Source organism: Drosophila simulans, chromosome 2R (genome assembly GCF_016746395.2).
Source record: "Drosophila simulans strain w501 chromosome 2R, Prin_Dsim_3.1, whole genome shotgun sequence".
Classification (NCBI taxonomy): domain Eukaryota; kingdom Metazoa; phylum Arthropoda; class Insecta; order Diptera; family Drosophilidae; genus Drosophila; species Drosophila simulans.
The window spans coordinates 11,370,545-11,395,692 of NC_052521.2; the positions used below are offsets into that span (position 1 = coordinate 11,370,545).

The 25,148-nt window shown below is 40.4% G+C and overlaps 3 protein-coding genes across 13 annotated transcripts in view; 2 read left to right on the top strand and 1 right to left on the bottom strand.

Annotated features, from left to right (window-relative positions):
* LOC6734397 (SH3 and multiple ankyrin repeat domains protein 1) overlaps positions 1-25,148 on the bottom strand; it is a 72,463-nt gene that overhangs the window by 28,182 nt on the left and 19,133 nt on the right. For 9 of the 10 annotated variants that reach the window (XM_016182049.3, XM_039291896.2, XM_039291893.2 and 6 more), the window contains 2 exons: positions 15,005-15,085; positions 8,926-9,432 (listed from right to left, as the gene is read on the bottom strand). In XM_016182049.3, the coding sequence (XP_016027525.1) occupies positions 8,926-9,093 (168 nt within the window). In that variant the 5' untranslated portion in view covers positions 9,094-9,432; positions 15,005-15,085. Of the gene's footprint in view, positions 1-8,925; positions 9,433-14,531; positions 14,551-15,004; positions 15,086-25,148 lie in introns of those variants that run through there. The other variant, XM_039291894.2, reaches the window with a different exon arrangement.
* LOC6734398 lies at positions 7,253-10,657 on the top strand. Of its 2 annotated transcripts, XM_016168028.3 has the most exons (3): positions 7,253-7,562; positions 7,625-7,760; positions 7,823-7,942. In XM_016168028.3, the coding sequence occupies exons 1-3, from the start codon at positions 7,341-7,343 to the stop codon at positions 7,900-7,902; spliced, it is 438 nt and encodes a 145-aa protein (XP_016027529.1). In that variant the 5' UTR covers positions 7,253-7,340; the 3' UTR covers positions 7,903-7,942. The 2 variants fall into 2 exon arrangements, with proteins under 2 accessions (XP_016027529.1, XP_016027528.1); XM_016168027.3 differs by lacking the exons at positions 7,625-7,760; positions 7,823-7,942 and adding an exon at positions 10,589-10,657.
* LOC27209419 lies at positions 7,969-8,760 on the top strand. The gene is made up of 3 exons (XM_016184852.3): positions 7,969-8,338; positions 8,395-8,518; positions 8,582-8,760. Exons 1-3 carry the CDS (start codon positions 8,072-8,074, stop codon positions 8,671-8,673), a joined length of 483 nt encoding a protein of 160 aa, XP_016027530.1. The 5' UTR covers positions 7,969-8,071; the 3' UTR covers positions 8,674-8,760.

The following is a 25,148-nucleotide window of genomic DNA, read 5'->3' on the forward strand; positions in this document are numbered from 1 at the left end:
CATGCCTTACGACCCCCCACAACAACATCCGGTTGGCATACAGGAGATGGCAGAGGCACGAGAAGAGCCAACTGAACCTCCTATGGAATTAATAACAGAAGCTGAAACGGCTGAGAATTTTCGGCCCCAAGCCTCGGAACAAGCCAATTCATAATTATTAAACACAAAGGACTCAATTTAAAATGCTTAATAGACACAGGCTCAACAGTAAATATGGCCACTCAAAATTTTTTCAAATTACCAATCCAAGAGATAGCTAAGAAAATAAACTCAAGTAATGGCCAGTTCATTGCACAAAAGAAAGTAACGTTACCCAAAAATAATCTTTTCCCTAAACCATACGATTTTTTGATATATCCTTTTTCATCTAAATACGACTTAATTTTAGGACGACAATTACTTGACGAAGGAACTACATCAGTAAATTACGGACCCCGTACAGTTACAATATACGGACACGTGCACGAAATGATCGATGCCTTCCTTCCTTCAGAAGAAATACATATTCAAGATACACAGAATAATTCCTTTAGGCTAGACCACTTAAATTCCGAAGAAAAAGCAAAATTGATAACCCTCCTAAAAGACTTCCAGGACCTTCAATATAAGAAGGGAGACCAGCTCACATTCACTAATAACGTAAAACACACTATTAGAACATCCCATAATGACCCAGTATACAGAAAGCCTTACGGATACGCACCCGGACTAGATACGGAAGTAGAAAAACAAACAAAAGAAATGTTAGATCAGGGAATAATCCGAGAAAGCAATTCCCCTTATTGTAGCCCCATTGTAGTAGTACCCAAGAAAACAGACACCTCCGGACAGAAGAAATACAGAATAGCCATAGACTACCGTAACCTCAATGAAATAACAATAGCAGACAAATACCCAATACCAAATATGGACGAAATCTTAAGCAAGTTAGGAGGATGCAACTATTTCACTACAATTGACTTAATCAAAGGGTTTCACCAAATAGAAATGGACCCCGAGTCTATCCCCAAAACAGCCTTCACAACTAAGACAGGGCATTACGAGTATACCCGTATGCCATTTGGACTGAAAAACGCCCCAGCTACCTTCCAACGATGTATGAACGATGTACTTCGTCCACTATTAAATAAAATCTGTATGGTATACTTGGACGACATTATTGTATTTTCAGCTTCCTTAGAGGAACATCTTCAATCCCTTAGAGCAGTCTTTCAAGCATTATCTAATGCTAATCTAAAACTCCAATTAGATAAATGCGAGTTTTTAAAACACGACACATATTTCTTAGGACATATGGTTTCTCCAGAAGGTATAAGACCTAACCCGGAAAAACTACGAGCAATAGAAAATTACCCCCTTCCTACTAAGCCGAAGGAGATAAAATCATTTTTAGGACTCACAGGTTTTTATAGAAAGTTCATACCCCATTTCGCACAGATTGCAAAACCCCTAACAACATGTCTTAAAAAGGACAAAAAAGTAGATAGTAAAAACCCGGAATATATTGAGGCATTCAAAAGGTTAAAACTCCTTATTTCTAACGATCCCATACTTCGATCACCAGACTTCAAGAAAAAATTTGTACTCACAACAGATGCTAGTAATGTAGCTCTAGGAGCAGTACTTTCTCAAGATGGTCACCCCATAAGTTATATTAGCAGAACACTTAACGACCATGAAACAAACTACAGTACGATTGAAAAAGAACTACTAGCTATTGTTTGGGCAACGAAAACGTTTAGACACTATTTGCTAGGTCGACATTTTGAAATAGCAAGTGATCACCAACCGTTATGCTGGTTGCACAAGATGAAGGAGCCCAACGCTAAATTAACAAGGTGGAAATTCAGACTTGCAGAATACGACTTCGATATTAAATACGTCAAAGGCAAAGAAAATCATGTAGCAGATGCCCTATCCAGGATTACTATAGAGGAAGCGTTCTTTACTGAAGCTACACAGCACAGCGCCCAAGAAGACAACCAGAATTTAATTTCCCTAACAGAAAAAGCGGTAAATAATTACAATAGACAAGTCATTTTCACTAAGGGACCAGAAAAAGTAAAACAGGAGAATTATTATAAGAAAAAGATCATTCATATTTCGTACGAAACACTCACTTATAAAAAAGCCAAACAGTATTTGATAGATTACTTTGTAAACAACCACAGCGCTTTATACATAGACAGCGACGCTGATTTTGAAACAATCCAGGCAGCCCATAAAGAAATTATCAACCCAAGCACCACAAAGGTAATTAGAAGCCTAACTTTACTAAAAAACATTAAATCATATGCAGAATTTAAGGAATTAATCCTTCAATCCCATGAAAAGTTATTGCACCCAGGAATCCAGAAAACTAAGAAATTATTTAGTGAAAACTACTTTTTTCCAAATAGCCAACTACAAATCCAAAACATTATAAACGAATGTCAAGTTTGTAATCTAGCAAAGTCAGAGCATAGAAATACCAAAGTCCCATTTAAACTCACGCCAAGTATAGAATTCTGTAGAGACAAATTCGTTATAGATATTTACTCAGCCGAAGGCAAACACTATTTAAGCTGTATAGACACTTATTCAAAATTCGCTACACTAGAGCAGATAAAAACCAAGGACTGGATAGAATGCAAGAACGCCCTGATGCGCATATTTAATCAATTGGGAAAACCGAAGCTATTAAAAGCAGACAGAGATGGTGCATTTTCAAGTCTAGCATTAAAAGAATGGTTAGAAACAGAAGGAGTGGAACTACAGCTAAATACCACGAAAACAGGAGTAGCAGATATAGAACGTTTTCATAAGACCATTAACGAAAAAATAAGAATAATCAATACTATGAAAAATACTGAAACAGACCTGAGTAAAATAGAAACTATACTTTATACTTACAATCACAAAACAAAACATGACACCACGGGACAAACGCCCGCTCACATATTCTTATACGCAGGACAACCTACCTTGAACACGCAGGAACTAAAGAAAACTAAAATAGACAAATTAAACAAAGGTAGAGAAGACCACGATATCGACACAAGATACAGAAAAGGACCATTACAAAAAGGCAAATTGGACAACCCATATAAACCAACCAAAAACGTAGAACAAACAGACCCTGACCATTACAAAATTACTAATAGAAACAGAGCTATGCATTACTACAAAACACAATTCAAAAAACGAAAGAAAATTAATCAAACCCATACCCCGATTCAAATGGCTACCAGTTAGACTACATAGATTCACAATTATATTTTGAAAAGGAAAACAAAGTGTATAGTAATGAAAATAAAGAAATAAACAATGAATGTGTCACCAATATAATTAAGCACCTAAATCCAATCTGTAATTTTAAGCCAATACCCACAAATGAATTAATGAAATATATAGAATAATGATGTATACTAAACTAAAATTAAGAAAAAACCAAAATCAGGACACACCACCACAAACTGGAATGGAAAAAGTTCCACTACCCTTACTATATCCATCAGTCCCAGCCCAAGTATAGGCTTATCTTTAAGGGAAGGGAAGTGACGTATTCACGCCAACTCATCACGCTCAGTTAATTGAGTTTCGTTTGCTCTCTCTAAAGCTCTTCTTAACGTAAACATCCAAGAACATCACATGATTTTACCGTTTAAAGCTATTTTCTATTCTTTATGTCTGTAACCCCTTCTCAATCTCACTCACATTTGAAATTAGTCTTAAGTTGAAAGTTATACCGTAAAGTTCAATAAGTCTTAAACCGATATTTAATAAAAACCACAACCGAATTTATTCAGTGTTTAATTTATTTCGGAGTTGATCCTAGTTTAAATACGGATCATTTGTTCGACAAATAAAAACAATTTAACTTTCAGCGTTGATCTTAGTTAAATACGGATCATTTGTTCGGCTCAATTAAAAAACTTTTTAACTATATACCCATTGTTCCCTACGCCATCAAATGGTTATAAAACTTTACCACTTCATTGTGCCCAGCTAGCTCCTTGTCGCCTAGTAGAAAATTCAATCCCAGCCCAGGACTACCCAATCGAGTGTAGGGAGCTCCATATCGGCAGCATCTTTATAGCCGCTAACAATGGCTCCCCCTCCACAGGAAGCGCTTCCCTTCGCAGGGAGCGTAGTATTATCCACGAAAGTATGTGACATTCTGGCGTTTTGCGAGGCGGCCCCCAGAATGAATAATGCGTTGGCATGCGGGGGGCTAAAGTTCTCACCCAAATTAACGGTTCAATGGAGAGGCACAAGGCCCACCCATATACAGATATAGACACAGATGATGGGTCCTGCAACTGGGTCTCTATGCCACTTTAGCCGATGGAAGAGGAGAGCAAAGGGGCAGCTAAAGTCGCTGAAATGATGTCGTGCGTGCGCAAACTATGCGGCGTCATTAAATCTAACGAGCGTCTAGAGATTGGATGGGCCAAGAAGTACTCGGGGGTTTTCCATACAGCCTGTGCCATAGACAAGTGCTCGGCGAAATGACTACATTTTGAACATTTTTGGTGGCAGCGCCAAAAGTTTTCACAGTAATTCCCCCGAAAGACAACTCCACGCCACTTGTGATTTGAAACTACACATTAACTTGGCCTAATTGAGCCATTGCACATTAACCAAAACCTAAACTAATTGCCATTGTGGCAGTTTTACTTCCAGATTTATGGCGTTTATTCTGTCGGAAAATGCCTTTAATTGATTAAAGTTGCTAGCTTTAAAGCGAACATATATCTTTTAGTGAGCACACATATACGCTTTCGCTGACCACATTTGCTAACTTGGCTAAAAGCAATTCTTTCGCCTTTTTTTTTTTGCCTCGTGCACTTCGGGTTATCCTGTCTGTCTGGCTGACTGCCTATCCTTTTTGGAAAGTTAAGAGCCTTCGATTTGAAATCCTCTTTGAAACGAGCTCACTTCTTGGCTGATTTATTGTGCGAATTTGCGCGCACTTTATCCAACTTGCTTGAAGTTTTCGTTATGCCAAAGTTTTGGCATAAAATTTAAGATAAACTTTGTGTAAGTCTTGACTACGCCTTATACTTAAGGTATGTATTTTGTACTTTGAAGTATATTAAACAAATATTTTTCAAGATAATTATAGAACAGTTGAAATATTTTCAATTACCATTACATGTGGTTCACTTATCGTAATTCCATTTAAAACGTTCCCTACACGTATTTTCCATTGCCACCTTAGACCACAAAAAAAATGAGCCACCGAGTAGTCCATATGCGGCTAAGCTTTCCTTACTGGTTTCTTATCGCCACGAGCCAAAGTTGTTTATTAACCGATCTGAACTTCGGGCCAAAAAAAAAGCAAAGTTGAGTATTACAAGCAAAACGACTTAGACAAACAACAAAACCGGTAAGTAACGCCTACCCAGAAATTGAAGAAATATCCATTGAATACAGATCAGAGAAGCTTTAATTTCGATTTGATTAGCAGGCGGAAGTTGAGATGCCAGTGGGGCTAACACTCAACTGCAAACTGGAGCAGCGACATATTGGCGAAGTGACTGATTGTCCGACTGACTGACAGATTGACTGATTGATTGATTGATGGTGTGAAGTTTAATTGAAGCTTGGCGCAAGAGTAGCGCGGATCGGTCATTGAAAGCGAATTCCGCACCAGACCCAATAATACATTTATGGAACCATCGGAGCCATCGTCAGGTGTCCCGATAATGGGCGACGACCGATAAAATGGATAATTACACAGCCACTCACGTTTGTCTCTTGGACTTCGGGATTTACTCAACCATTCCTCAGTTATCGAAGGCTCACAACAAATGGTTGAGCAAAAAGTGTCAAGAAAGAGACCTCAATTGGAGTGCAAATATTTGTGCGATGATAGCATGAATCGTATTCTTTATGACGGTCTATATAGGGTTCTATGTTCGGTCGCAAGAGAAACCTGGCGATAAGATATGCGGCCAGTTCACTGATTGATATACGACTGTGGGGAAGCAGGAAATTTGTTGATAACCTGCTATGCTTTCCACTTTTAGCAGATGGAAACAGGTGGAATAAGCCAAGGGAATATGGTAGATTTCCAACTCCAATGGATTAAGTTATTCCAATGATGTCATATTCTTCAGTTTGTAGCATGTACAACTTAATTAGCCCTTGCTATCTTCCAACAAAATACAAACAATATAATTTGCAATTCCTAAAACAAATACATGTCATGTATGTAACTCAGGATATTATTCCCTACAAACAAATATCCCCGAAAAATGATTAGCACGCTCAGCTTTTGGTTCCCACACAACCGATCAGAATTTACAACATAATTTACTAAGCTGCAAGCTGACAGTGAAACCAGAGCGGCCACGCCCCCCTGCCAAAAAGCCAAAAACAAGGCAATGTCTGTCACTTGACGCGGTGAATTTGAATTGGCCAAAACGCAAACGGAACCGGCACGAAAGACCGGGCCATGCAATTAGCTGGAGGTCATTGTGTTCGGTTCAGCGAAGTTCAGTTCAGTTCAGTTCAGTTCGATTCAAATCGATTTCCAGTTCGGTTTCAGTTTGGGTATCGCCCAGAGTTTCCGTTTGCAATTTTGCGGTTTCAATATTGAATTGGGCGAGGCCCCCGCATTGCATTTACGCTTGACAATGTTTCGACAGCAATTTGCTCAACAAATTGCGATTAAATGTATACAATTGATTGACCATTGTTTGGCTTTCATTAGCACAAAGGCGCAGGGAAGTGCCTTTCATTGTAATTTGGGTGCAAATAACAGCTGATCTTGACCCCATAGCCACGCATTTACTCATATTTTAAACTAAGTAACATATGTTGATTAAGGTTCCAAATCTTTTGGCTATTGAAAACCTAACCTTCCTTGTAGCTGCCACTTTGTTTTCCCCTCCTTGACAGACTGCCATTCAATTGTCAAATATCTTTGGATCTGCAGCGTCACGATTTCCGACTGGGCGCACGACCTCAGACACTGTAGTTGCCGATAAATTGCATTGAACTTCAAAAATTGAAACTTCACGAGGGTAGGGCGGTGGGGGCGTGGTCGTTTTTATGTTGTAAGGGCACGTGGCAGCCTTTGACTGCATAAAAATTTCAATCAACAACATCTGTTGAAAAATTGCATTGCGATTTCGCAGTAATTGATTTTTTGTGTGGTTCAATGCAAAAAATGTAGTTTTATTGTGAATTATTGCCTTTTAAGGATTTTGATCCATAATTTTATTGCAAGTTTGTTATTGATTCACATATATCCTTAAATAACTAACAAATTCTACGATCAACTGTTCCTTGCATTCTGTTGTTTTGGGCGAAATTCATGTAAACAAAAAATCACAAATTTCTGTAGCGGCATGTTTTTCAAAAAGTGCTGCTTTTTCCTGCCCCTCAACGTGGGTTGCATAATCATTGGAGCCATCTTCATAACCTTTCACGTTGGTGAGCTGATAACGCATTCGGATGACACCATTTTCATCAAGCAAGTGTCCCACAAATGGTGGGCACCCGTCATCATGTCCCCGATCCTAACTATTGGAACTCTCAGCTCTATACTCCTAGTCTATGCTGCTTCGAAGGTAAGAGATTCTGCAATCGGTTTCTTTCAATGATTCTAATGCTTTTACATTACAAAATGCAGAGCAAGCGAGGCTTTGTCCTTATGTGGATAATCATCTATGCAATCATACTATCCTTGTATTTCATAATGGCCGTTGTCCAGTTGGTCAGGTCGAAACCTTCGCCGATTATATTGGCCGTTCAGGTGTTCATCATAGGTGGGTGTTGGCCATAAATAGTTGAATATGTCTGAATAATGTCTTGATTTTCATCCCCCTAGTTGGTCTCGTTTATTCCCTGCTAATAGTTATGGCTTTTTATCGATATTTGAGCAGTGTGGATTCTGACGATTCAATTTGATGAGTTGTAAAATAAATGTAAACCTAAGTTATACTGAATTCAACTGATCTAGTTTACTTCTTTCAGTGTGTCCATTTTTTATACAAACTAGAAGTTGAACAAATTTCAGTTCCTCAGGAAAGCTTTGAAAATTGTTGTTTAAAACTTGCAGAGCAGCTGAGGATCCATCATGGCCTGTCGCTGCAGATATCTGAAGCAGATCTTTACCAAGTGCTGCTACTGCTATTCCCTGCGTTTCGGTGTGCTGCTCTTCGGATGCATTTTTCTGACCTGGTTCATTTACATCACCATCGGCACCGGCTTCATGATGGAGTGCATCTTCCCGGATGAGTATCAGAGGTCCCTTATCCCAGCACCGGCGGCTCTCAAGGCCACCATGGTCTTCTCCTTCTTTGGCATCATAGTTTCGGCCATGCTCTGCATGGGAGTGCACAATGTAGGTGATCCATCCTTTGCCATATGCCTATAATATCCCTACTCCTCATTTGGTAGAACAACGAGATGCTCTTCCTGCCATTTTTGGTTTTCACACCCATTTGGATAATTGTGCACATTTTTGCCCTGACCGTTTACGGCTTTAATACCGTCATCATCATCCTGACTGTCATCACAATGTGTGGGTATCCCCAATAATCATGAAACTAAAGCCTGAATAACTAAACTATCTTATGTTTTATAGTGCTTTTAGTGTATGCCTGGCTGGTGGTTTGGTCCTACTACATAGAACTGCTCTTTGCCTACGAAGATGAGCTGGAAACCGGCTATGTGTAATAATAATAGTAATGATATTTACAAATTTTAGTATGTTGAGCAAGCATTTGGTGTGCCTAATAAAATAATGCATGTAGGGAATACAGATCCAGAGATCTATACTAACTGAAGTAGTAGACCCCATTTCGAATGTACATATGTATGTATTTCTCCCCGTTTAGTGAGTATTTAGCGCACATGAGACATTCCCGTGCTCTATATACACCGAAAAGATAATGGGTATCGCTGTGGTAATGACAGTGACCGACTTACCTTCGGCAGCGAGGCGAGCACCTGCTGCTTGACATCCCAGACGAGCCGCTCCGATGGGAACTGCAGACACTTGTAGACATTCAGCTCCGGCACATGGATGCGCACCAGTAGCCATCCGTCGCGCGGCTCCGGCGGCGGCTCATCGTCAAACGCACCCGGCCCGGACATGGCGTCCGTATTGGCCGGGTTCTGTTTGACTTTGGGCGTGGGTGGGTGGTATGTCGTAATTTTGACGGCTTTCTAACGCACGGTCCACGAAAAAAACGAAGCTACTCCCGCTCCACTGGGAGATCTCCTCCTAGCCGTTCTATTCGCTTTAATTCCTCTTTGCCTATTCGGTTGCACTTCAAAGTGGTTTGCCTTTGGGCTTTGCAAGCTACCAAGTTAATTTAGCTAACTTTTTATTGCCAATCTATTTGGCTTTCATTTACGGCCTTCTGCTGTTGGAATCCGTTTGACTTGGACATTTCGCTGTGCTGCGTTCGTTGACTTTGGCGCATGATGGTTCTGAAATGAATCAAATTAGAGGTATAAGAATAAAATATGTTAATATCTAAATTTATTAAAAACTCATTCCCTTTCCGGCTTCCAATCATAATGCATTGCCCAATGAAGCCATTAATTTTCACTCCACTTTCATATGCACTAAATATATTCGCATAAATTTAATACACATATGCAAATTGCAATCCATTAAAAGCCTGCTCTCGTCCAGACAACAACATAAAATAGTTTTCCCCCAGCACTTAGCGTTGAAAACTTAATTTTTAAATTGGTTTACTTTTCGAAACTGTCCACTGCACTTTTCCTACGCACTTGATATCAGTCAGACGGCAATTGGCCCGATTTTCCAAGCCCCTTTTCACGTCTGCAGGCCTATCTAATAGGAAAAACAAATTGTCAGAGTGAAAAGAAAACACTTGGGCCGCCGCAAACATTTCTCGTTGATGATTACAATTTGATATTGACATTTTATGGCTGCAACACTGCTGCAATGGCAGTTGCAATTGCAATTATGCACAAATTAAATTCACACGCTAGCTGGAGAGGAGGAGGTGCCACAGGGTGGATGGGTGGGGTACAGGGTACCAGAGGCATGTAAATGTGTGCCAAAGACCCGCTGACAGTTGTCGCTTTTGTGGGGGGCGGAAAATGGAGCGGAAAAGCGGGCGGAGCGGGACATGTCGAGGCAACTGGAACTGTGGGCGGAACGGGTTAGCCACCAACTGCAGCAACAACCACATCTGCAAGTCTGCACTTTGTCGCATTTAATTGCGAGCGTGTTGATTGCATTCAACTAGTTAGAGTTGGCATTTCGGGCGGAGGTGGTGGGAAATGCGGGAAAACTAGTGTAAAATGGAAAACGCTTGCGGGAAATGATAAATCCTAATTGAGGATAAAAGTTGTGGCTGCTCTGGCTGAAAGATGAAAGGCTTTGCAGTCAAAGGTTGTGCCAAAATGAAAGCCTTTAGAGGATATGCTGGTGAAAAGAAGGAAGTTGCTTTTACCTTCGAACATATACTGATAAATAACTATAAAGAAACAAGATTAAATATCTTTATTTAAAACTCGCATATCAGATGGTTTTCCCGATTAATATTTATAATTAATTTTTGAACAATATTGTTATCAGTGGTTTGTGTTTCTTTTTTTAAATATGCAGCTCCAATTTTCCCTGGTTCACTGCCCCCGTTTAAACCGCCTCGCTGGAAAGTAAACATGAAAATGTGTCACGGTCAAAAAACTCCACCGAAATACATAAATTAAGAGCACAAATACGCATATCAATAAAAGTAAATACGAGAAATGAAAACTGCGTTTAAACAGGTGACTCGCTGGTACAAATGGGCCCATTTACCTTGGCCGGCACTCGACTGTCAATCAAGCCCACAAATTTTCAAGCTGTTCAAGTGAAATTATCAACAAAAAATAAAGAAAAAAACAACGAAGGCTAGTGTCGTCGCCAGACTTCTGTTTGTGATAAGCAAAGGTGGCCAAGGCATTGGAATTAATAGTGATAGTGGTATAGAGTGATAAGCCAAAAGTGGCGTTTGCTAAGATTTCGTGCCTTTAACTTGGCGCTTTAATTGGAAACGATTTGCGATAATTAAGCATACGCCACGTGGTCGCTTCAAAGTCATTCAACCGAATTTTGGAGACAAGCAAGGCGCCCAGGTAAATCGGTGATTCGCCATTCGATGGCCTTTTTTATTGGCCATTCCAGCTTAGCCAGGCCAGTCATGGCGTTAATTGAAACTTTGGCCAGCGAGTTCCGGAGGCAAAAGTTCATTTTGCTTTTAATTGGAAAAGTTACTGGTCCATAATGGGCATTTGAATTACTCTCTGGTCTGCCATGAAATATGTTCTGCGGCATATGGAAGAATGCCTGCCTGGATTTACTGACCAGCAAATTCAAACCCATCCAACATATTCACCAATTTTGCAGCGATTTTTCACTTGAGCTAATGGGAAAATTGTGCCCGACCTTTTGGTGGCTGTGGGCGGGGTGCGTGTGAAAATTTGGGGGCCAACTGTCAGGCAAGTAAATCAAAATTTATGTAGCTGCTGTTTTTCTTTTTATGCTAACCCTCGTATATGTGGGTGGTTTTTTTTTTTCGAACAGACAGCTGTCTTGCGGCTGTCAAACTAGCAACTTTTGGTGGCTCCCCTCTTTCCATTGGCCATTACCCACATCCCAGTTTTCATATCAACCCGGCGATGTCTGACCTGTCTGTTGTCTGTCCTTTCTATTGTCTTAGCCCTGACAGTTATTTGGCTTGGATACGGCAGCTAATGCCAAACTTTTTCGCCAGACTCTCTCAGGAAACATTGATTGCATAAGGTGCATGTTATCTATTTGGGGGAGGGGGTAGAGCAATTTTATGGTTCCCCTTTTATGAGCGAATCAATCGTTGACAGCGGCAAGCATATTTATTGGGTGGGGTAAAACACTAATTGGTTTTGCAGTCAGTGATATAAGAGATAACAGATAAATATAGAAGATAGACAAGGTGTTGATGAGGTTGTTTTATGGTGAAAACATCAAAGAAGGGGCCGTCTTAAAAAGTACGTATTACATCAATTGAGCCGAAAAGTTTCCAATTTTAAAATATAATTTATAGATTTTAAAGTTTGCTAACATATAAGATGTATTTCCTTTCATAATATATAAATGTTGTCTTGATTTTTGGCTCATGACGAATTTCATGTGGCATATTTCTCTTATATTTTTTTTTGGGTCTGCCCCACTTGAGCAGTTTTGAGTGCTGTCTCCTTCACTTCTTACCTAACTGTGCTGCTGTCCCGCTCCCACTCTCGCCACCACCCCATTCCAGCCCATGCACCTCCTTGAGTTGTAAGCACTTGTGACACTTGCCTCTCAAGCCTTTATGACAGGCGATGAAATTTTATTTGGGCAAAAGTGTGACAAACTGAAAATGACAAAGTGCTCCGCTTCGAACCAGCTGCCACAAGCGAGACTTTAAGCCCGAAAGAGAAGGGGTCAGCACGAACGAACGAAGAGGCTAAAAGGTTAGGGTTTAACCGGGCAGAGGACAGCCATGTAAATTAAGTTTTAAATATGCCACATCGAATGGGCTCCGCTTGGAATTAGTTACAGCATCAGGTCCCTGGAGTCCGTGAACCGAACGGGCGCGACTTTAGTGGGTCAGTGGAGAGCCCCATTGGGTTTGCTCGAATGCGCAACTAAATGCGACTGGAGTTGCATGTGGCACACACGACACACATAAGTAAGTATAAGTACACTGAAAAGCTTAAAGGCTTTTACTTTCCATATTACGCACTGCAATTGATTACTCCACAGGTTTGTAATATTCTCTTCTACCACAAATAATCCATACTGAGATCGTATTTCTTCCATTTAGAATTATTTTGATACCTCGCTTTTCCCTCTGTGCACAAATACCCGTGGATGGAGCAACTGCATCGCTTATGCATAATGGCCCATGCATATTTAAATTGCCTTCGCCCGATGCTGCAGTCGTTGGTGCTTTAAAAGCAAATTACTTTTGTCATTGCAATGGCTTGCCGCTCAATCTTGTGCAGATTTGTGATGGGCTTACGGACGAGCGAAGGGTGCCAGGACGAGGTCCTTGCGTAGCCACTTATTGTGCCACACTCAGTTGTTGTGCGCACCGTAAATAATTTGCCTTGGCAACGGCAGCAGCAAACTGCAGCAAAATCGCAAGCAGCAAACGGCGGCATCAACAAAGTGCATGCAAAATACACCCGCACAAAACTTAATAATGGCAAACTATTATTCTTCCACCATCCAGCGCTGTGGACAGTGGAATAAATGGGATTTAATCAAAAACGGAATTTAATTTGGAGAAAGCTAATTTTCCAAACGATTAGAATGTTTTGCAGCTCTCTCAGGTTTTTATTAATACCAATGAGCAATTTAAAATGAATTTACTATTAAAAGTAATTTAAGATTAAGAAGGATTTAAGAATTCATTACATTTTTTGGTTACTTCCACCGTTCCTTTGCTAAATCGAAGACTCCGTTTTCCGCGCTGCCTGCTCACGGTGCATTGTTGCATGTGCCGGAAACGGAAATGCGCACATAACTCGGTTAGAAAGCATGCAACAAAATGGCGCCCGGACCACATCAGAACGTAGAAGACGCCGGCGATGGAGAGAAAACTTTAATTAAATAATACCAAATGCAATTTCGCCCGGCTCCTCGTCCTCGGTCGGTTAATAAAGCTGAGGAAGGAAAACATGTCACAGAAGTTCATGGCTGAGAGCATCTCCTGGCTAATTTATTTCGCTATTTTCTGTTCATTCGAACCGTATTCGAATTGGTAGGAAAGACCGCAGAGCGGCAAAAGAAGCCGAGAGAGGAAAGCAAAAGAAGAAAACTTTAACCCCGAAACTTGTTTTCCAGTCACGTTCATTTTCAATCAAGTGGCATCATTATGCTGGCCAAACAAACTGAAGCTGAAATAAAAATCGCAAGCTAAAGGAAACCGAGGATGGAAACGTGGAATAGCCACCACAATTGGCTAATACAATGGCTAAATTAGCCCTAACTTGAGTTTGGGCGTAACTGTGTGTGGCCACTACCTTAACCCTTTGCTGCCCCAACTGTCAGTCAAGTCCGGCAATCAGTCCTTTGTCTAGGCCCACGGACCGGCAACAAATTACCATCGGAATCATCTGAAACCGAGGCATCCAAAAACCACAGAACCCACTTATGTATGTACCTAGGTGGCCAGCCATCGACTTCCTGTTCAGAACCAGAAAACAGAAACAGAAATTGATACAGAATCAGATAAATCTGCAGGGAATCAAGAAGAATAGCAAATAAAGCATTGACATTTTGGCTTTTATTTGATATGAATAGTTTGCTCATAGTTTGAAACTAGCTTTTGGCAAAAGTTCGAATGAAACCGAGAAGTCACATAAAAAAATAATATAAAAAGATTTGAAAGCCTAACAAATTAATGCAATAATGTAATTCAATTGACGTGACTTTAGCAGGTGTTCATTTCCCACTACCCACCAACTAAAATCACATATATAACGCCCATCGGCTTTTTTTTAACAAATTGTAAATCCAATAGCAAATTAACCAAACTTACAGATCGATTAATTAAATCGCCGCATTTCACAATTTGCTGAAAATCCTGCAAAGAGTCGTAGAAATCCATGAGTTGAGTATTACGGCTATTTTGCTAATTTCAGCAGCTCGAGTTACGTCAGCGAGCCATTAAGTCAAAAGTTGTATATGTGCAATCAATGAAAATAAATTAAAATCCGGCGGTTGTAGGAAAAATCACACCGACACAACGATTAAAGAGAAAAACAGAACAAAACTTTATGCAAATGCCTGTGATCACCACCAGAGAAACCGATTCGACCGGTTTTCGAATGCAGTGCAAAATCTCAAAGCCAAAACAACAAATGACAACCGACAAGTCTACAGATGGACACAGATGGAAACACGGCCATAAAAAAAGGTAACGACTCCAAGATATAAGATATATACGTTTCAATGGGTAACAAATTATGGGTTTTGCGTTTAGCTGTAAGTAACACGAGTCGTCTAACTTACCCCTCTCTCACTCTGCGGCCCACACGTTGCTTAGAACCCAGTGCTGCTCAAACTGTAGGGCCAGACATGTGGTGGCTGTGACTGCAATTAAATAATTAAAACAAACTGGTTACTAGTGAGTAATATTTATTTATAATCTCAGCAAAAGCGCCATAAAATTCTCTCTTCTAACCAGGTTTTATTTTTAGTGAATCTCTTGTTACTGGGCAGCTTAATCTTGATTATGTTCCCCGATTCAACTTCCACTTATCCTCTACTTGATTAATTCATATTTAACGTGCATATACTTTTTCTGTCAATTCCCCCAATAAGCGCAATTTATACATTCAGCAGCAGCAGCAGCCTCTCAGGCAGGAATGCTCCATCGTTTGCAGCTCCTTCGTGCCCGCAGAGCCATCAATCATACGCCATGTGAGCAGCAGACGCACACAATCAAATCAATATCAGAGTAGGTGGGGTTGGGGAAAGTGATGGGGTAGTGGGTGTGCAACGCCCACGTTACAGAGCATAAAAATTGCATTTGCCAATTTCAGGCGCAGACCAATACAAGCCACCTACCTCGGCTTTAGACTGCCCAACTATATGACTTGCCCGCCAGCCATTAACCATTAACCAAAAGTCACTTGCTGCGCTCTTGTATATCAATTGCGAATTTAAAATGTATTATCGAGTTTGGCAGCCACTGCGAAACGTATGAATCAGGATAGCAAAATCTACAATTTCATAGTTTGTTAGCCATAACAAATTCGCCTAATTTCGTTGGAAACGCTGGCATGTCTTTGAATAAACAAATCAAATCCACGAACTCGAAACGTGTATTAAGTTATATAAACAATTGGCTTTCCAAGAATTTTAAAGTGATTTTTATCGCCGAGTATCGCCAAACTGGTGGCACAACTTATGGCAGACACTGTCGTCTGTAATTATTGTTTGTTATTTTGCTATTTGTTGCTGCTGCTATCTGGGACACACAAAACAACAAGTTTATTAAAAGATCTCACATCGATTTAGCGGCCTACTTCTAATAACTCAATTTTTGGACTCGACTCAAATGCCGCCGCCATTTGAATTTATTGACACATTTCATTTCAACCAGAATCGTTTGGCGGGAGAATAAGCTTGGCCAGTAATTAAGCCCGATGACGAACCCAAAAATGTCTCGAAACGATTTTGTAATGTTTGCGTTAGCTGCTTGCTGCTTGCCTTTCATGGACCGAAAATCTGGCCCGCTGACTGGCCGAAAGCCAAAGCCGTTTGGCTGAAAAAAAGCCACCACAACTGGTCGGAGCAAATGATTTTTAATAACTTTGACACTCATTAAACTCAAATTACATGCATTTGATTACGCAGCCACTTGGGAGTTGGGAGTTGAGAGTGGGCAGTGGAAGCCTTTTGCATTTAGGGGTTTTCTAAAACCTAAGCCGCTTAGATTTCATCAGCATCGTAGTCATCAAAAACCATATGACAGCACAGTAGTAGGCTTATGCTGCGGATGATGCAAAGCCTTATAAATGGTTATTCAAACTGTGTTTACTCAAATAGCAGGCACTAAAACTTCAATGAAGTAGTAATTATAAATCACTATAATCACGATCGCACTAAAGTAGTGTAAGAAAAACTTGTAGTCTTACAAATTTCCCTCAATATGCTGCGTGCTAAAGAAAATACTCGGAACTGAAACGTTTATCTAGAACCGTAATTAACCACTGTTAAATTAAAGCAAACCCAAGGAACCCTAATCAAAGTGCGGATTTAATGAACCATTAATTAGCCCAGAGCTCAATGAACCGATTGCACAAAGAATTCAATCCTATGAGAGCAGGCAATAAAAAGCTCATTAAATCAAAAGGAAAATCCCAACTCCCATGAATTTAAAAAAAAAGGGGAAGCAGAAGATTTGATGGATTAGGAGGACGCTTGCAAATTAATTACACACTTTGTCTTTGGACTCTGACAGGTAATTTCCGAGCCCTTGAAGTAACCCTGAACTTGACATCTATGAACTGTCGCCCTTTTCCCCTCCGCCAAAGCCAAGTGTTAACTTATATTTAATTGCCACCGGTCTTGGCCAAGTCTCGTTCTGAGCCAGCAATCGTAAAAAAGCTAGTTTACGACTCGCGAACTATGCACTTCCCCCCTCGATGGAACGTGCTAGCAAAGTAAGTGCCATCTGCACACAGTGCTCACTGTACCTGGGACTTTTGGCCAAAAGGGGGGGTATAGCTTACCACGAAAATCACTTTGTTTGGGTTTTTCTACTGACTCACACTAAACCGTGCAATTGTATGGACTGCGGAGACCAGCCGAGATCTGCTAAGTGGCACGAATGTGTTGCACAGAAAGTGTAGAGCAGCAGAATGTGCTAATGGAAACTCCGGAACACGGCTGCATATTTAATAAGTTTTATTTTGCAATAAAAACAACTTAACAATTCATTTTTTCACAGTTGGAATGCATTTAAGAAGACTAATAACAAGACTGCATTTTGCATTCAACCATAAAATCAATCTTTCATTTAGCTCCAATTTGAAACCAACTAAAATTCCCACAAAAATTACAAACCAATAAAAGAAATTGCACACGAGTTTGAAAAATTCAAAATGTGCGCCTTTTAGCCCCACGAAAGATATGAAATGCACGAAAAAACCATCCAATTAAATTCAATCGACACTTGCCACAAAACACTGAGAAAATGCAACCAAAACCATGCGAGCTGTGTGAGTCAAGAAACAAAAGCGCGGAAAAGCGGGGGAAAAGCGAGGAAAAGACGACACCGTTAGCCGACTGACATGCAAAGTGCAGCTGCCTTCCGTGCAGGAAAAACGCTGGCGGAAAATTCGCCAAATGGGTGGTGGTGGTGTTGCATTGCACATGTGACACGAACGGAGGGCAAAAGAAAAGCCAGAAGCAGAGATTGATTCTGACCGCGTCACGTGGGAAATTTTCAAGTTCAAAGCAATTTTCCAAGGAAGCACAGAAGGCAACTGTAAAAGGCAAAATAAAAAAATAAAATAAAAAACTTAGCAGCAACAAAGCGTGCACTCACGTGAGACTTGATAATAATCGGATTTGGGAAATCGTGAGGCGGGACGACAACGTGAAAAAGAGGGAAAACTGAAAACAGCGGGCCACCAGGAAAACGCTGTAAATACAAATACAAATAAAAACAGACCGAAGAGCCACTCGTATCGATTACAGAAAAGCGGGCGAATAAACAAAAAAAAAATAAAAGAAAAACAGGTTGAGGGTCTCCTGAGAAATGCCAACTAACCATCCATCCATCCATCCCAGGTGAGTTTTCCCTGACTTCCCCTGCCGAATTCCACCTTCCAGCTCCTAATGGATGGCCTTCGTTTCGAACGGTTAGAATTAATTGACGTTAATAATGTTCGGATATCAAGATTTATGCTCATCAAACGGCTTCTGTGCGGCTAGAATTCCCTGCTAACCGGTTCAAGCGGTTCTTTTCATTGAGCATTATTCTTAGAAGTTACAAAAATAGTTAACAATTTGTCCGAGAGAAGATATATTCACATTTTAAGATTTAGAATACCATGTTTATGACCCTGAGCTGCCCGCTAATGATGATTTCCGTCCATTATCTTGGCGGAATAACTGCACACACATTACTGCGAATATTAGATGGTGTGGTTGTATTGGAATAAACCTCAATTTACCTGCAATTTGCTCAATGACAACCGATAAATATTCAATTTAATGAAATTGCATTTACATGCGCAATCACAAAACCACTTGAACCACTTTCGCCCACTCTTCTTTCAAATTGCAAAACTGCACCCACCTGCCGTTCATTTTTTTTCCTTCTGACCGAGAAAGCCATTAACTTGGCCAACCATAATTTTTTAATTTAAAAAACTTTTGCCAGTGAATGCCAAGTGAGTGGGTGAGCGGTTCAGTTGATTTAAATAACGCAAAGCTCGTCGCTTGATTTGCATATTAAATTCTGTTCAGCTTTATGATGCCAAAGTTTATGTGCCAAAATCCCTACACCTGCTAAGACAAATTTAACTGAAATTGCAAGTGTGCCAACTTCTTGTTCTTGGGGTTTCCAAAGGGCTTTTTAAGCTACTTGGATTTCCCCTTTTTGTGGCTAAGATGTCTAAGCTTTGATTCACATTTACTGCACAGCAAGAAAATATAACTATTACCCTTAATTTTAGGTACTAAAAATCTTCTACAAGAAAACACATTTGCAACCAATAAATGCAAATGTTAAATTCTATATACATTTTGTTGGCCGATTAAAATGCACATTTAAAGATTTCTTTCTCTGCACCGCAATTTCAGCTCCATTTGTTGTATCCCTCCACACTGATCCCCCCTTTCGCCTTCGGCTCTTTGTAGCTCCTCTGGCCAAACTCCTGCGGGCTTGTGCTCCCTTTTAGCTACTCCAAGTTTCACATCCTTATGCATTTTTAAACAATCGCTAACCCAAATAAAGTTTCTTGCTTTCTGCTTTCAACCCAGTCCAACAAAAAGCAAAGCACACCAGCAGGCGTTTTGGCCAAAAGAATGGTGTTTGCTAGTGGCGCTGGCTAGAAAGTGAAATAAGTGTAAGTATCTGCTTTTTAGGGCGAACCGAAACTTATAAATGGCAAAGCATATAGTGGCAGTAAATTTATTATCTCCATCTGTAAACGTCTATCAGCACAATCTGCTCCGCCTTGTTCTTGCCGATTTCTGATTGAATGATGTTGGAACATTCCTCCGCCGGCTGGTGAATGACATGGAGTTAACTTCCCAGTGGCAACTTCTGTTTTTTTGCACCCGTGTTGCGAGTCCGTGTTCTAACACAAACGAAAATGAAGCCCGCAAGTCACTCTTACCAACTCATCTTCGTTACAAGAACTTATGCTTGTTGATGCTCTACAAAGGGGCATAGGTGGCATAACCAACGAGTTGGTTAAACAGCCTAGCTTTCCTAAAATTGTTTCCTTATAATTAAAATCAGAAAATTAAAGTTAAGTGACTATAAAAGTTAAAGAAATAAAAGCACAGGTATTTAATCTGGCTAAGAAAAGATTTATGCGATAGGAAACTGCTCTTTTCGAGCTATAAATATTATAAAAAATAGTATCTATAAATTATTTAATAATCGTAATAATAGTTTGTGGCCAACTATTAAATGCAGAGTATTCCTCTGACGTGACTAATAAACACGAGACAACATCGTAGCCGAACAGTTGCTGTTCTAGTTTGTATCTAACCACTTGTATCTTGTACTCAACTTTCGCAAACAAACGAAGGCGCACACTCACAGATACTCACATACACACTGAGAAACTGCTCTCACACATGTGAGATGACTGCAATTTCCATTGGCAATTGTGCTGGCATCTAAGCTTCTTGCTGCCCCATGTGAAACTTGGCCATTAATTTGAACGCCGTTTTGAGCCAACGAAGGATGGATGCGGACGTGGATGTGGATGTGGCAGTTGGCGAACTGCAACCATTCTACCATTTTGCGACTATATGGAGAATGCGGTGGCACGGCATTAGATATTCTTCTCATATTTTGCATGCTACTACTCTGCAAGTGCAACTGCAACTGCAACTCGGCTCATGAGTCGCTGGCATTTCCTTTTGTCTTCTGCAATTATGCATTATCTTGGATCGTTGACGTTGTCGCTGTTCTCCTTCTTGCGCTTCAAGCTTCGAGTTTTGCATTTAATTACTACTGCACATTTCTCAAATTTCTCCCCGTCGGTTCTCAGGTGTCGTCTCTGCAGCACGGCATTATCATTATCATCCGTATCTGCTATCTGCTATCTGCATCTCACCGACAGTTGTATGTATCTGCAACCGAATCTGCGTCGTGCAGCGCCAACATTATGCTCATTATGCATTTCACTTTGCGGGCGAGGATGCATCTGCTGCCACGTCCCTCGTTTCATATACCCTTCCCGCTGGGAATTGTGCTGGGAAAGTTCTCTGAGGAACTGGCGAAGCCCCCCGTGAAGTCATTTGCTTATTAATGCAATTAAGATTTTATGTTCCCCCATCATGGCTAAATAAATTGTGAAATTTCGCCAATAAAAGTAGAAAGGAACGTCAGACAAAACTGTGAGAACCAGAACTGATTGGTAAATAAAATGCTGGCATATTTATCAGTTCAAGCCTGCAAATAAATTATTATATAACTATTTGCAGCAAATAAAATAGAAGTTGTTGCACACTACACCAATTAATATGTACTATGTTTGATGGAGTTTATGCTTCACTTTTTATTGTGGTTAGTAATAAAATGGTGTACAATATATGATACCCAGTAATTCCTGTACCAATAAAGGACCACCAATCACTGGCAAGCGTGGCTAATTAATTTATGCACCCTCAACTGGATGAGCTGCAGCTGCAGTTTGCCACGGGAAAAGCGCCTCTGATTGACTGTTGCCAGTTTTCCAGCTGATTGCTGGACAAGCAAACGATGCAACTAACTGATTCTGCGATCACATGGACCACATGTAACCACTTCTAATTATGCACATTCGCTGGTGGCACTGTGCCCGCCCGGAGTACAACAGAAAAACAAAAAAGAGATCTCGAGATGAAGTGGAAAAGCAAAGACAACGTCATCGGAGCTGTGTGCCCGCTGCAGGTGCAATGGAAATTGGTGCAGCGTTGCGGTAAAAGGCAATAAAAAGTGGCAGGTCGGAGGAAAAGCCATGCAAAGCATCTGGCCGCCTCTCTTTGTGCCTTAATTAATTTTGATTGCAGCACACACATAAGAACACACAGACGCTTTCCACGGCGGAAATGTTCATCACACGCGTGTGGCAACAAGAAAAACCAACCAACGGAGTTGGAGAGCAAAATGTAGGGAATTGCTAAGCGCTCTTGGTCGGGCTAATTAATTGAATTGCCTGGCTGGTACGTCATTACAGTCCATTTAGCATTGTTGCCTATGCAAATTGGCCAGTGAAGTGAAGATTCTCGATCTCACAGCCAGCCAGCGTCTCCAGCTGATGAGATTATTAACTTGGCCGGTAGAATCCGGCATTCGATTTGATGGGCTCAGGTAATTGGTAGTCAAGTGTGCTCACGACTTGCCAGCAAAATCGTCTGCATGCACTCGTCGATTTTTCCCATTTTCCTTGTTAAGCAGCCAGCCATTTTGCTCCCTCTCGCCACGAAAATCTGTCAGCCGCCGTTGGGCTTATTTATGGCCATAAAACGCAATTGAAATGATGCCGCCGTCACTTGGCCTCAAGTTGCCTTCGGGCCACAAACATTTCGTTGACAACGCCCGATGACAGGCCCAAAAGCGGGGGAAAAAGGAGTGGGTGGTGAACTAACCAACCCGCGAGTTGTCTACGCATAATTCATGTTTGCGTCCAGCAACTGCTCCATGTGGCACAGTGGGTGTCCTGTCCTAATGAGGAGCACAAAACAGCGGACTGGTAAATTGAGAGAAACTTAATAGTTTCAAAGTTTTATAAATGTTGTGCGGGCTATTCAAAGACGTTGAAAAGTTGCAACACTAAATATTATTCTTTTTTAAACCTAGGCTGTTAAAGGTTAAAGCTCATTTTGAAATAGTTCTTGTTAAAACCATGCAGAGTTATTTTTTGCAATAAACTTACAAAAAGTATAAAAATCGAAATATTGTTACGAGCGCCAAAATGGGCGTGCATTTTGGAATTCCACATATTTTTATTCACAAAGAAGTAATCACTTTGCCACGACGGTAGTTAAACTGTACTCATTTCGTAATCTTTCAAAGGTTTTATTAATAGTCAAAAAAGAAAACTCATACTCATAATGATCACACTATAACTTATTAAATTAGTCAGTATTTAAAGTCGGGAAGTAATAAAACGCAAACTCAAAAGATGCAAAGGCCGTGAAAAAAGCCCTTAGGTCATATTAAATATCCATATATAAACCGCAATACTGGCGGTAGCATAAAAAGCTCAATAAAATAGTTTAAGTTGATTTGGCTTTTCGGTTGGACTGGTCAATATAATCCCACTGTAACTCAAGAGTTATTTGCTGCATTACCTCATCTCTCCGTGAATGTTTTTCGGCTGCGGTCGTCGATTTCGGCGTCAAAAGCATACAAAATTTATGGCCAAATCAACACCAGCAACACGAACGGCAAACACCGAAAGCATCCATTTGGATATTATTTAACCACTCTCGGCGGAAAATGGGGGTGGGGCCACCTTCTGGTGACCCCATTCCCTCGCACAGCTCATCTTGGGTCAGAGTCAGACTTGGCTTATAATTTAATTAGCTCTGCCTTCGCCAGCTCTTATCTGGGCAGAAATCCTCATTCCCATCCTCATCCTACCATACTACCATCCAATCCACTTGCATAATCCAAAAGGAATGAAAGTTCAAAAGCGAACTGCCGGTCACAGCAGGTGGGTGAGTGGGGATAGTTCGGTGCTCTAGGGTTAATTGTCTGCCATCTGTAGTCACGAAGCCAAATTTGACTATTCATTACCCACTTAAAAAAGAGATGCGATTTATTAACGGGGGGGAACAGTCAGTCAGAGCCTTTCTAACAGGAAATCCGCACGATCGGGGTCACCACTGCCCGGTGACCCACTAAATTACTATGAATGACAACATTTCACGGCAGCTATTTCGCACCCCACCCCGCCGTCAAATGTTTATGCAAATATCTGCGAAATAAGCTGACGACTTGGACCACTCAAAATGCAAAATAAACAAAATACGAATTCAAAAAAAAAAAAAAGGGGGCCAGTCGAAATCACTTCGAACGTGTTTGGGTCGTGATTTCTTCAAGCCAGGCCAACAAAAGCCCAGCGAGACGACGACCTTGTCAAATTAGTGCCAAAAATGCCGGCGACAAAAGAGATCGCATCGTTTTCGACTCAAAATTCATAAATCAGTGCAGCGTGAATAGGGCTGGGAGTTAACTAAGCGATCGTTGAACGCTCCGATTCATAAAAAAAAAAAAAAAGTAGCTTAAGTAGCTGCTCGGTTGACATCAACAAAACTGTGCTCACTTTCAGCTTTTGTCAATAGTTTTACTTTTATTTGCACTCAATTGAAAACTGGTTCAAAGTGGTTTCCACATTTGGGGCTTTTAGTGCAAATGGAAGCTGGTAAATAAGTCATTTTGTTTAATGGCCAATAGAACTGAAAGCGTATCGGGTTCATTATAATTCTCAGCAGGTTCTATTGTTTGCAAATCATCATCATTTAGCTGTGGACTAATAAAATCGATTGAAACTATGTCTAAAACGGGCTAAGATAAAATCTATAAACATAAATCACAGTTTAGATAGTTTAGATAAGTGTTCGATTTAAACGGGTTATTGCAAATGATGGATAATAAATTAAGGTTCAAAACTTAAAGTCGATATAAAATGTGGAGTTAATTAAACAATCTATCCAGCAAATTAAATTGCATTGGAGCTGATTACAATTTCTCCAATAAATAAATATAACTGATTTATGCAAGCAATACCAATTTATTTAAATGCAATGTGTGTGCATATATAAAAAAAAAAAACAATAAATGTTAAGCTTGAAATACATTTAAAGAGCTCATAAAAGCATATAAATGATAAGTTTTATAATAAGTAATTAATTTTGTGGTGTTCGTTTTTCAAAGTAAATAAAACTTTTCATTTATTACTGATATTTTTATATTTACTTACATTTTGAGTGCTCTTGTTTGCTTCTCCTATCAATTCTGGTAAATGATTATCACACTTTTCAAAAAAAAATAGGAAATTGTAGATGCTTCAATCTTTTATGTAAATCTTTTCCCCATCATCACCGGTATTTACTCAATTCTCGGCTAATGCATTCTTCGACATGCCCCAAAAGCCTCAATACACTACCATTCCACAATGTTTGCCCAATTCGAGTTGGCCCACCTCTTAGCCAAGCGTCCGCGTTTAATTTAGCCAGTTAACGCGGGGCACAAGCCAAATTTTGGTCACTTTTAAAAGCCATTAGACCCTTGTTGAGTGGCTGCTTTTCGGTGGGATCTGTTGGCCGGAATCAGCCAAGCAGAAACTGTACAAATTCGTCTTCATTGTTTCGAGCAACAAAGATTGTTTCTCAAGCTGGTGGGGGGAAAAATGCTAATTCTTGGCTCAAATCAAAGGGTCTGCAGATGGGTTCTTTTCCAGCGTTTACC

Bases quoted from the DNA above. Each gene is read 5' to 3' on its own strand.
- LOC27209419 (XM_016184852.3), top strand. From the start codon at position 8,072: ATGGCCTGTCGCTGCAGATATCTGAAGCAGATCTTTACCAAGTGCTGC. The intron at 8,339-8,394 runs GTAGGTGATCCA...CTCATTTGGTAG, and splicing joins TCTGCATGGGAGTGCACAAT to AACAACGAGATGCTCTTCCT. The intron at 8,519-8,581 runs GTGGGTATCCCC...TATGTTTTATAG, and splicing joins CCTGACTGTCATCACAATGT to TGCTTTTAGTGTATGCCTGG.
- LOC6734398 (XM_016168028.3), top strand. From the start codon at position 7,341: ATGTTTTTCAAAAAGTGCTGCTTTTTCCTGCCCCTCAACGTGGGTTGC. The intron at 7,563-7,624 runs GTAAGAGATTCT...TACAAAATGCAG, and splicing joins TAGTCTATGCTGCTTCGAAG to AGCAAGCGAGGCTTTGTCCT. The intron at 7,761-7,822 runs GTGGGTGTTGGC...TCATCCCCCTAG, and splicing joins CGTTCAGGTGTTCATCATAG to TTGGTCTCGTTTATTCCCTG.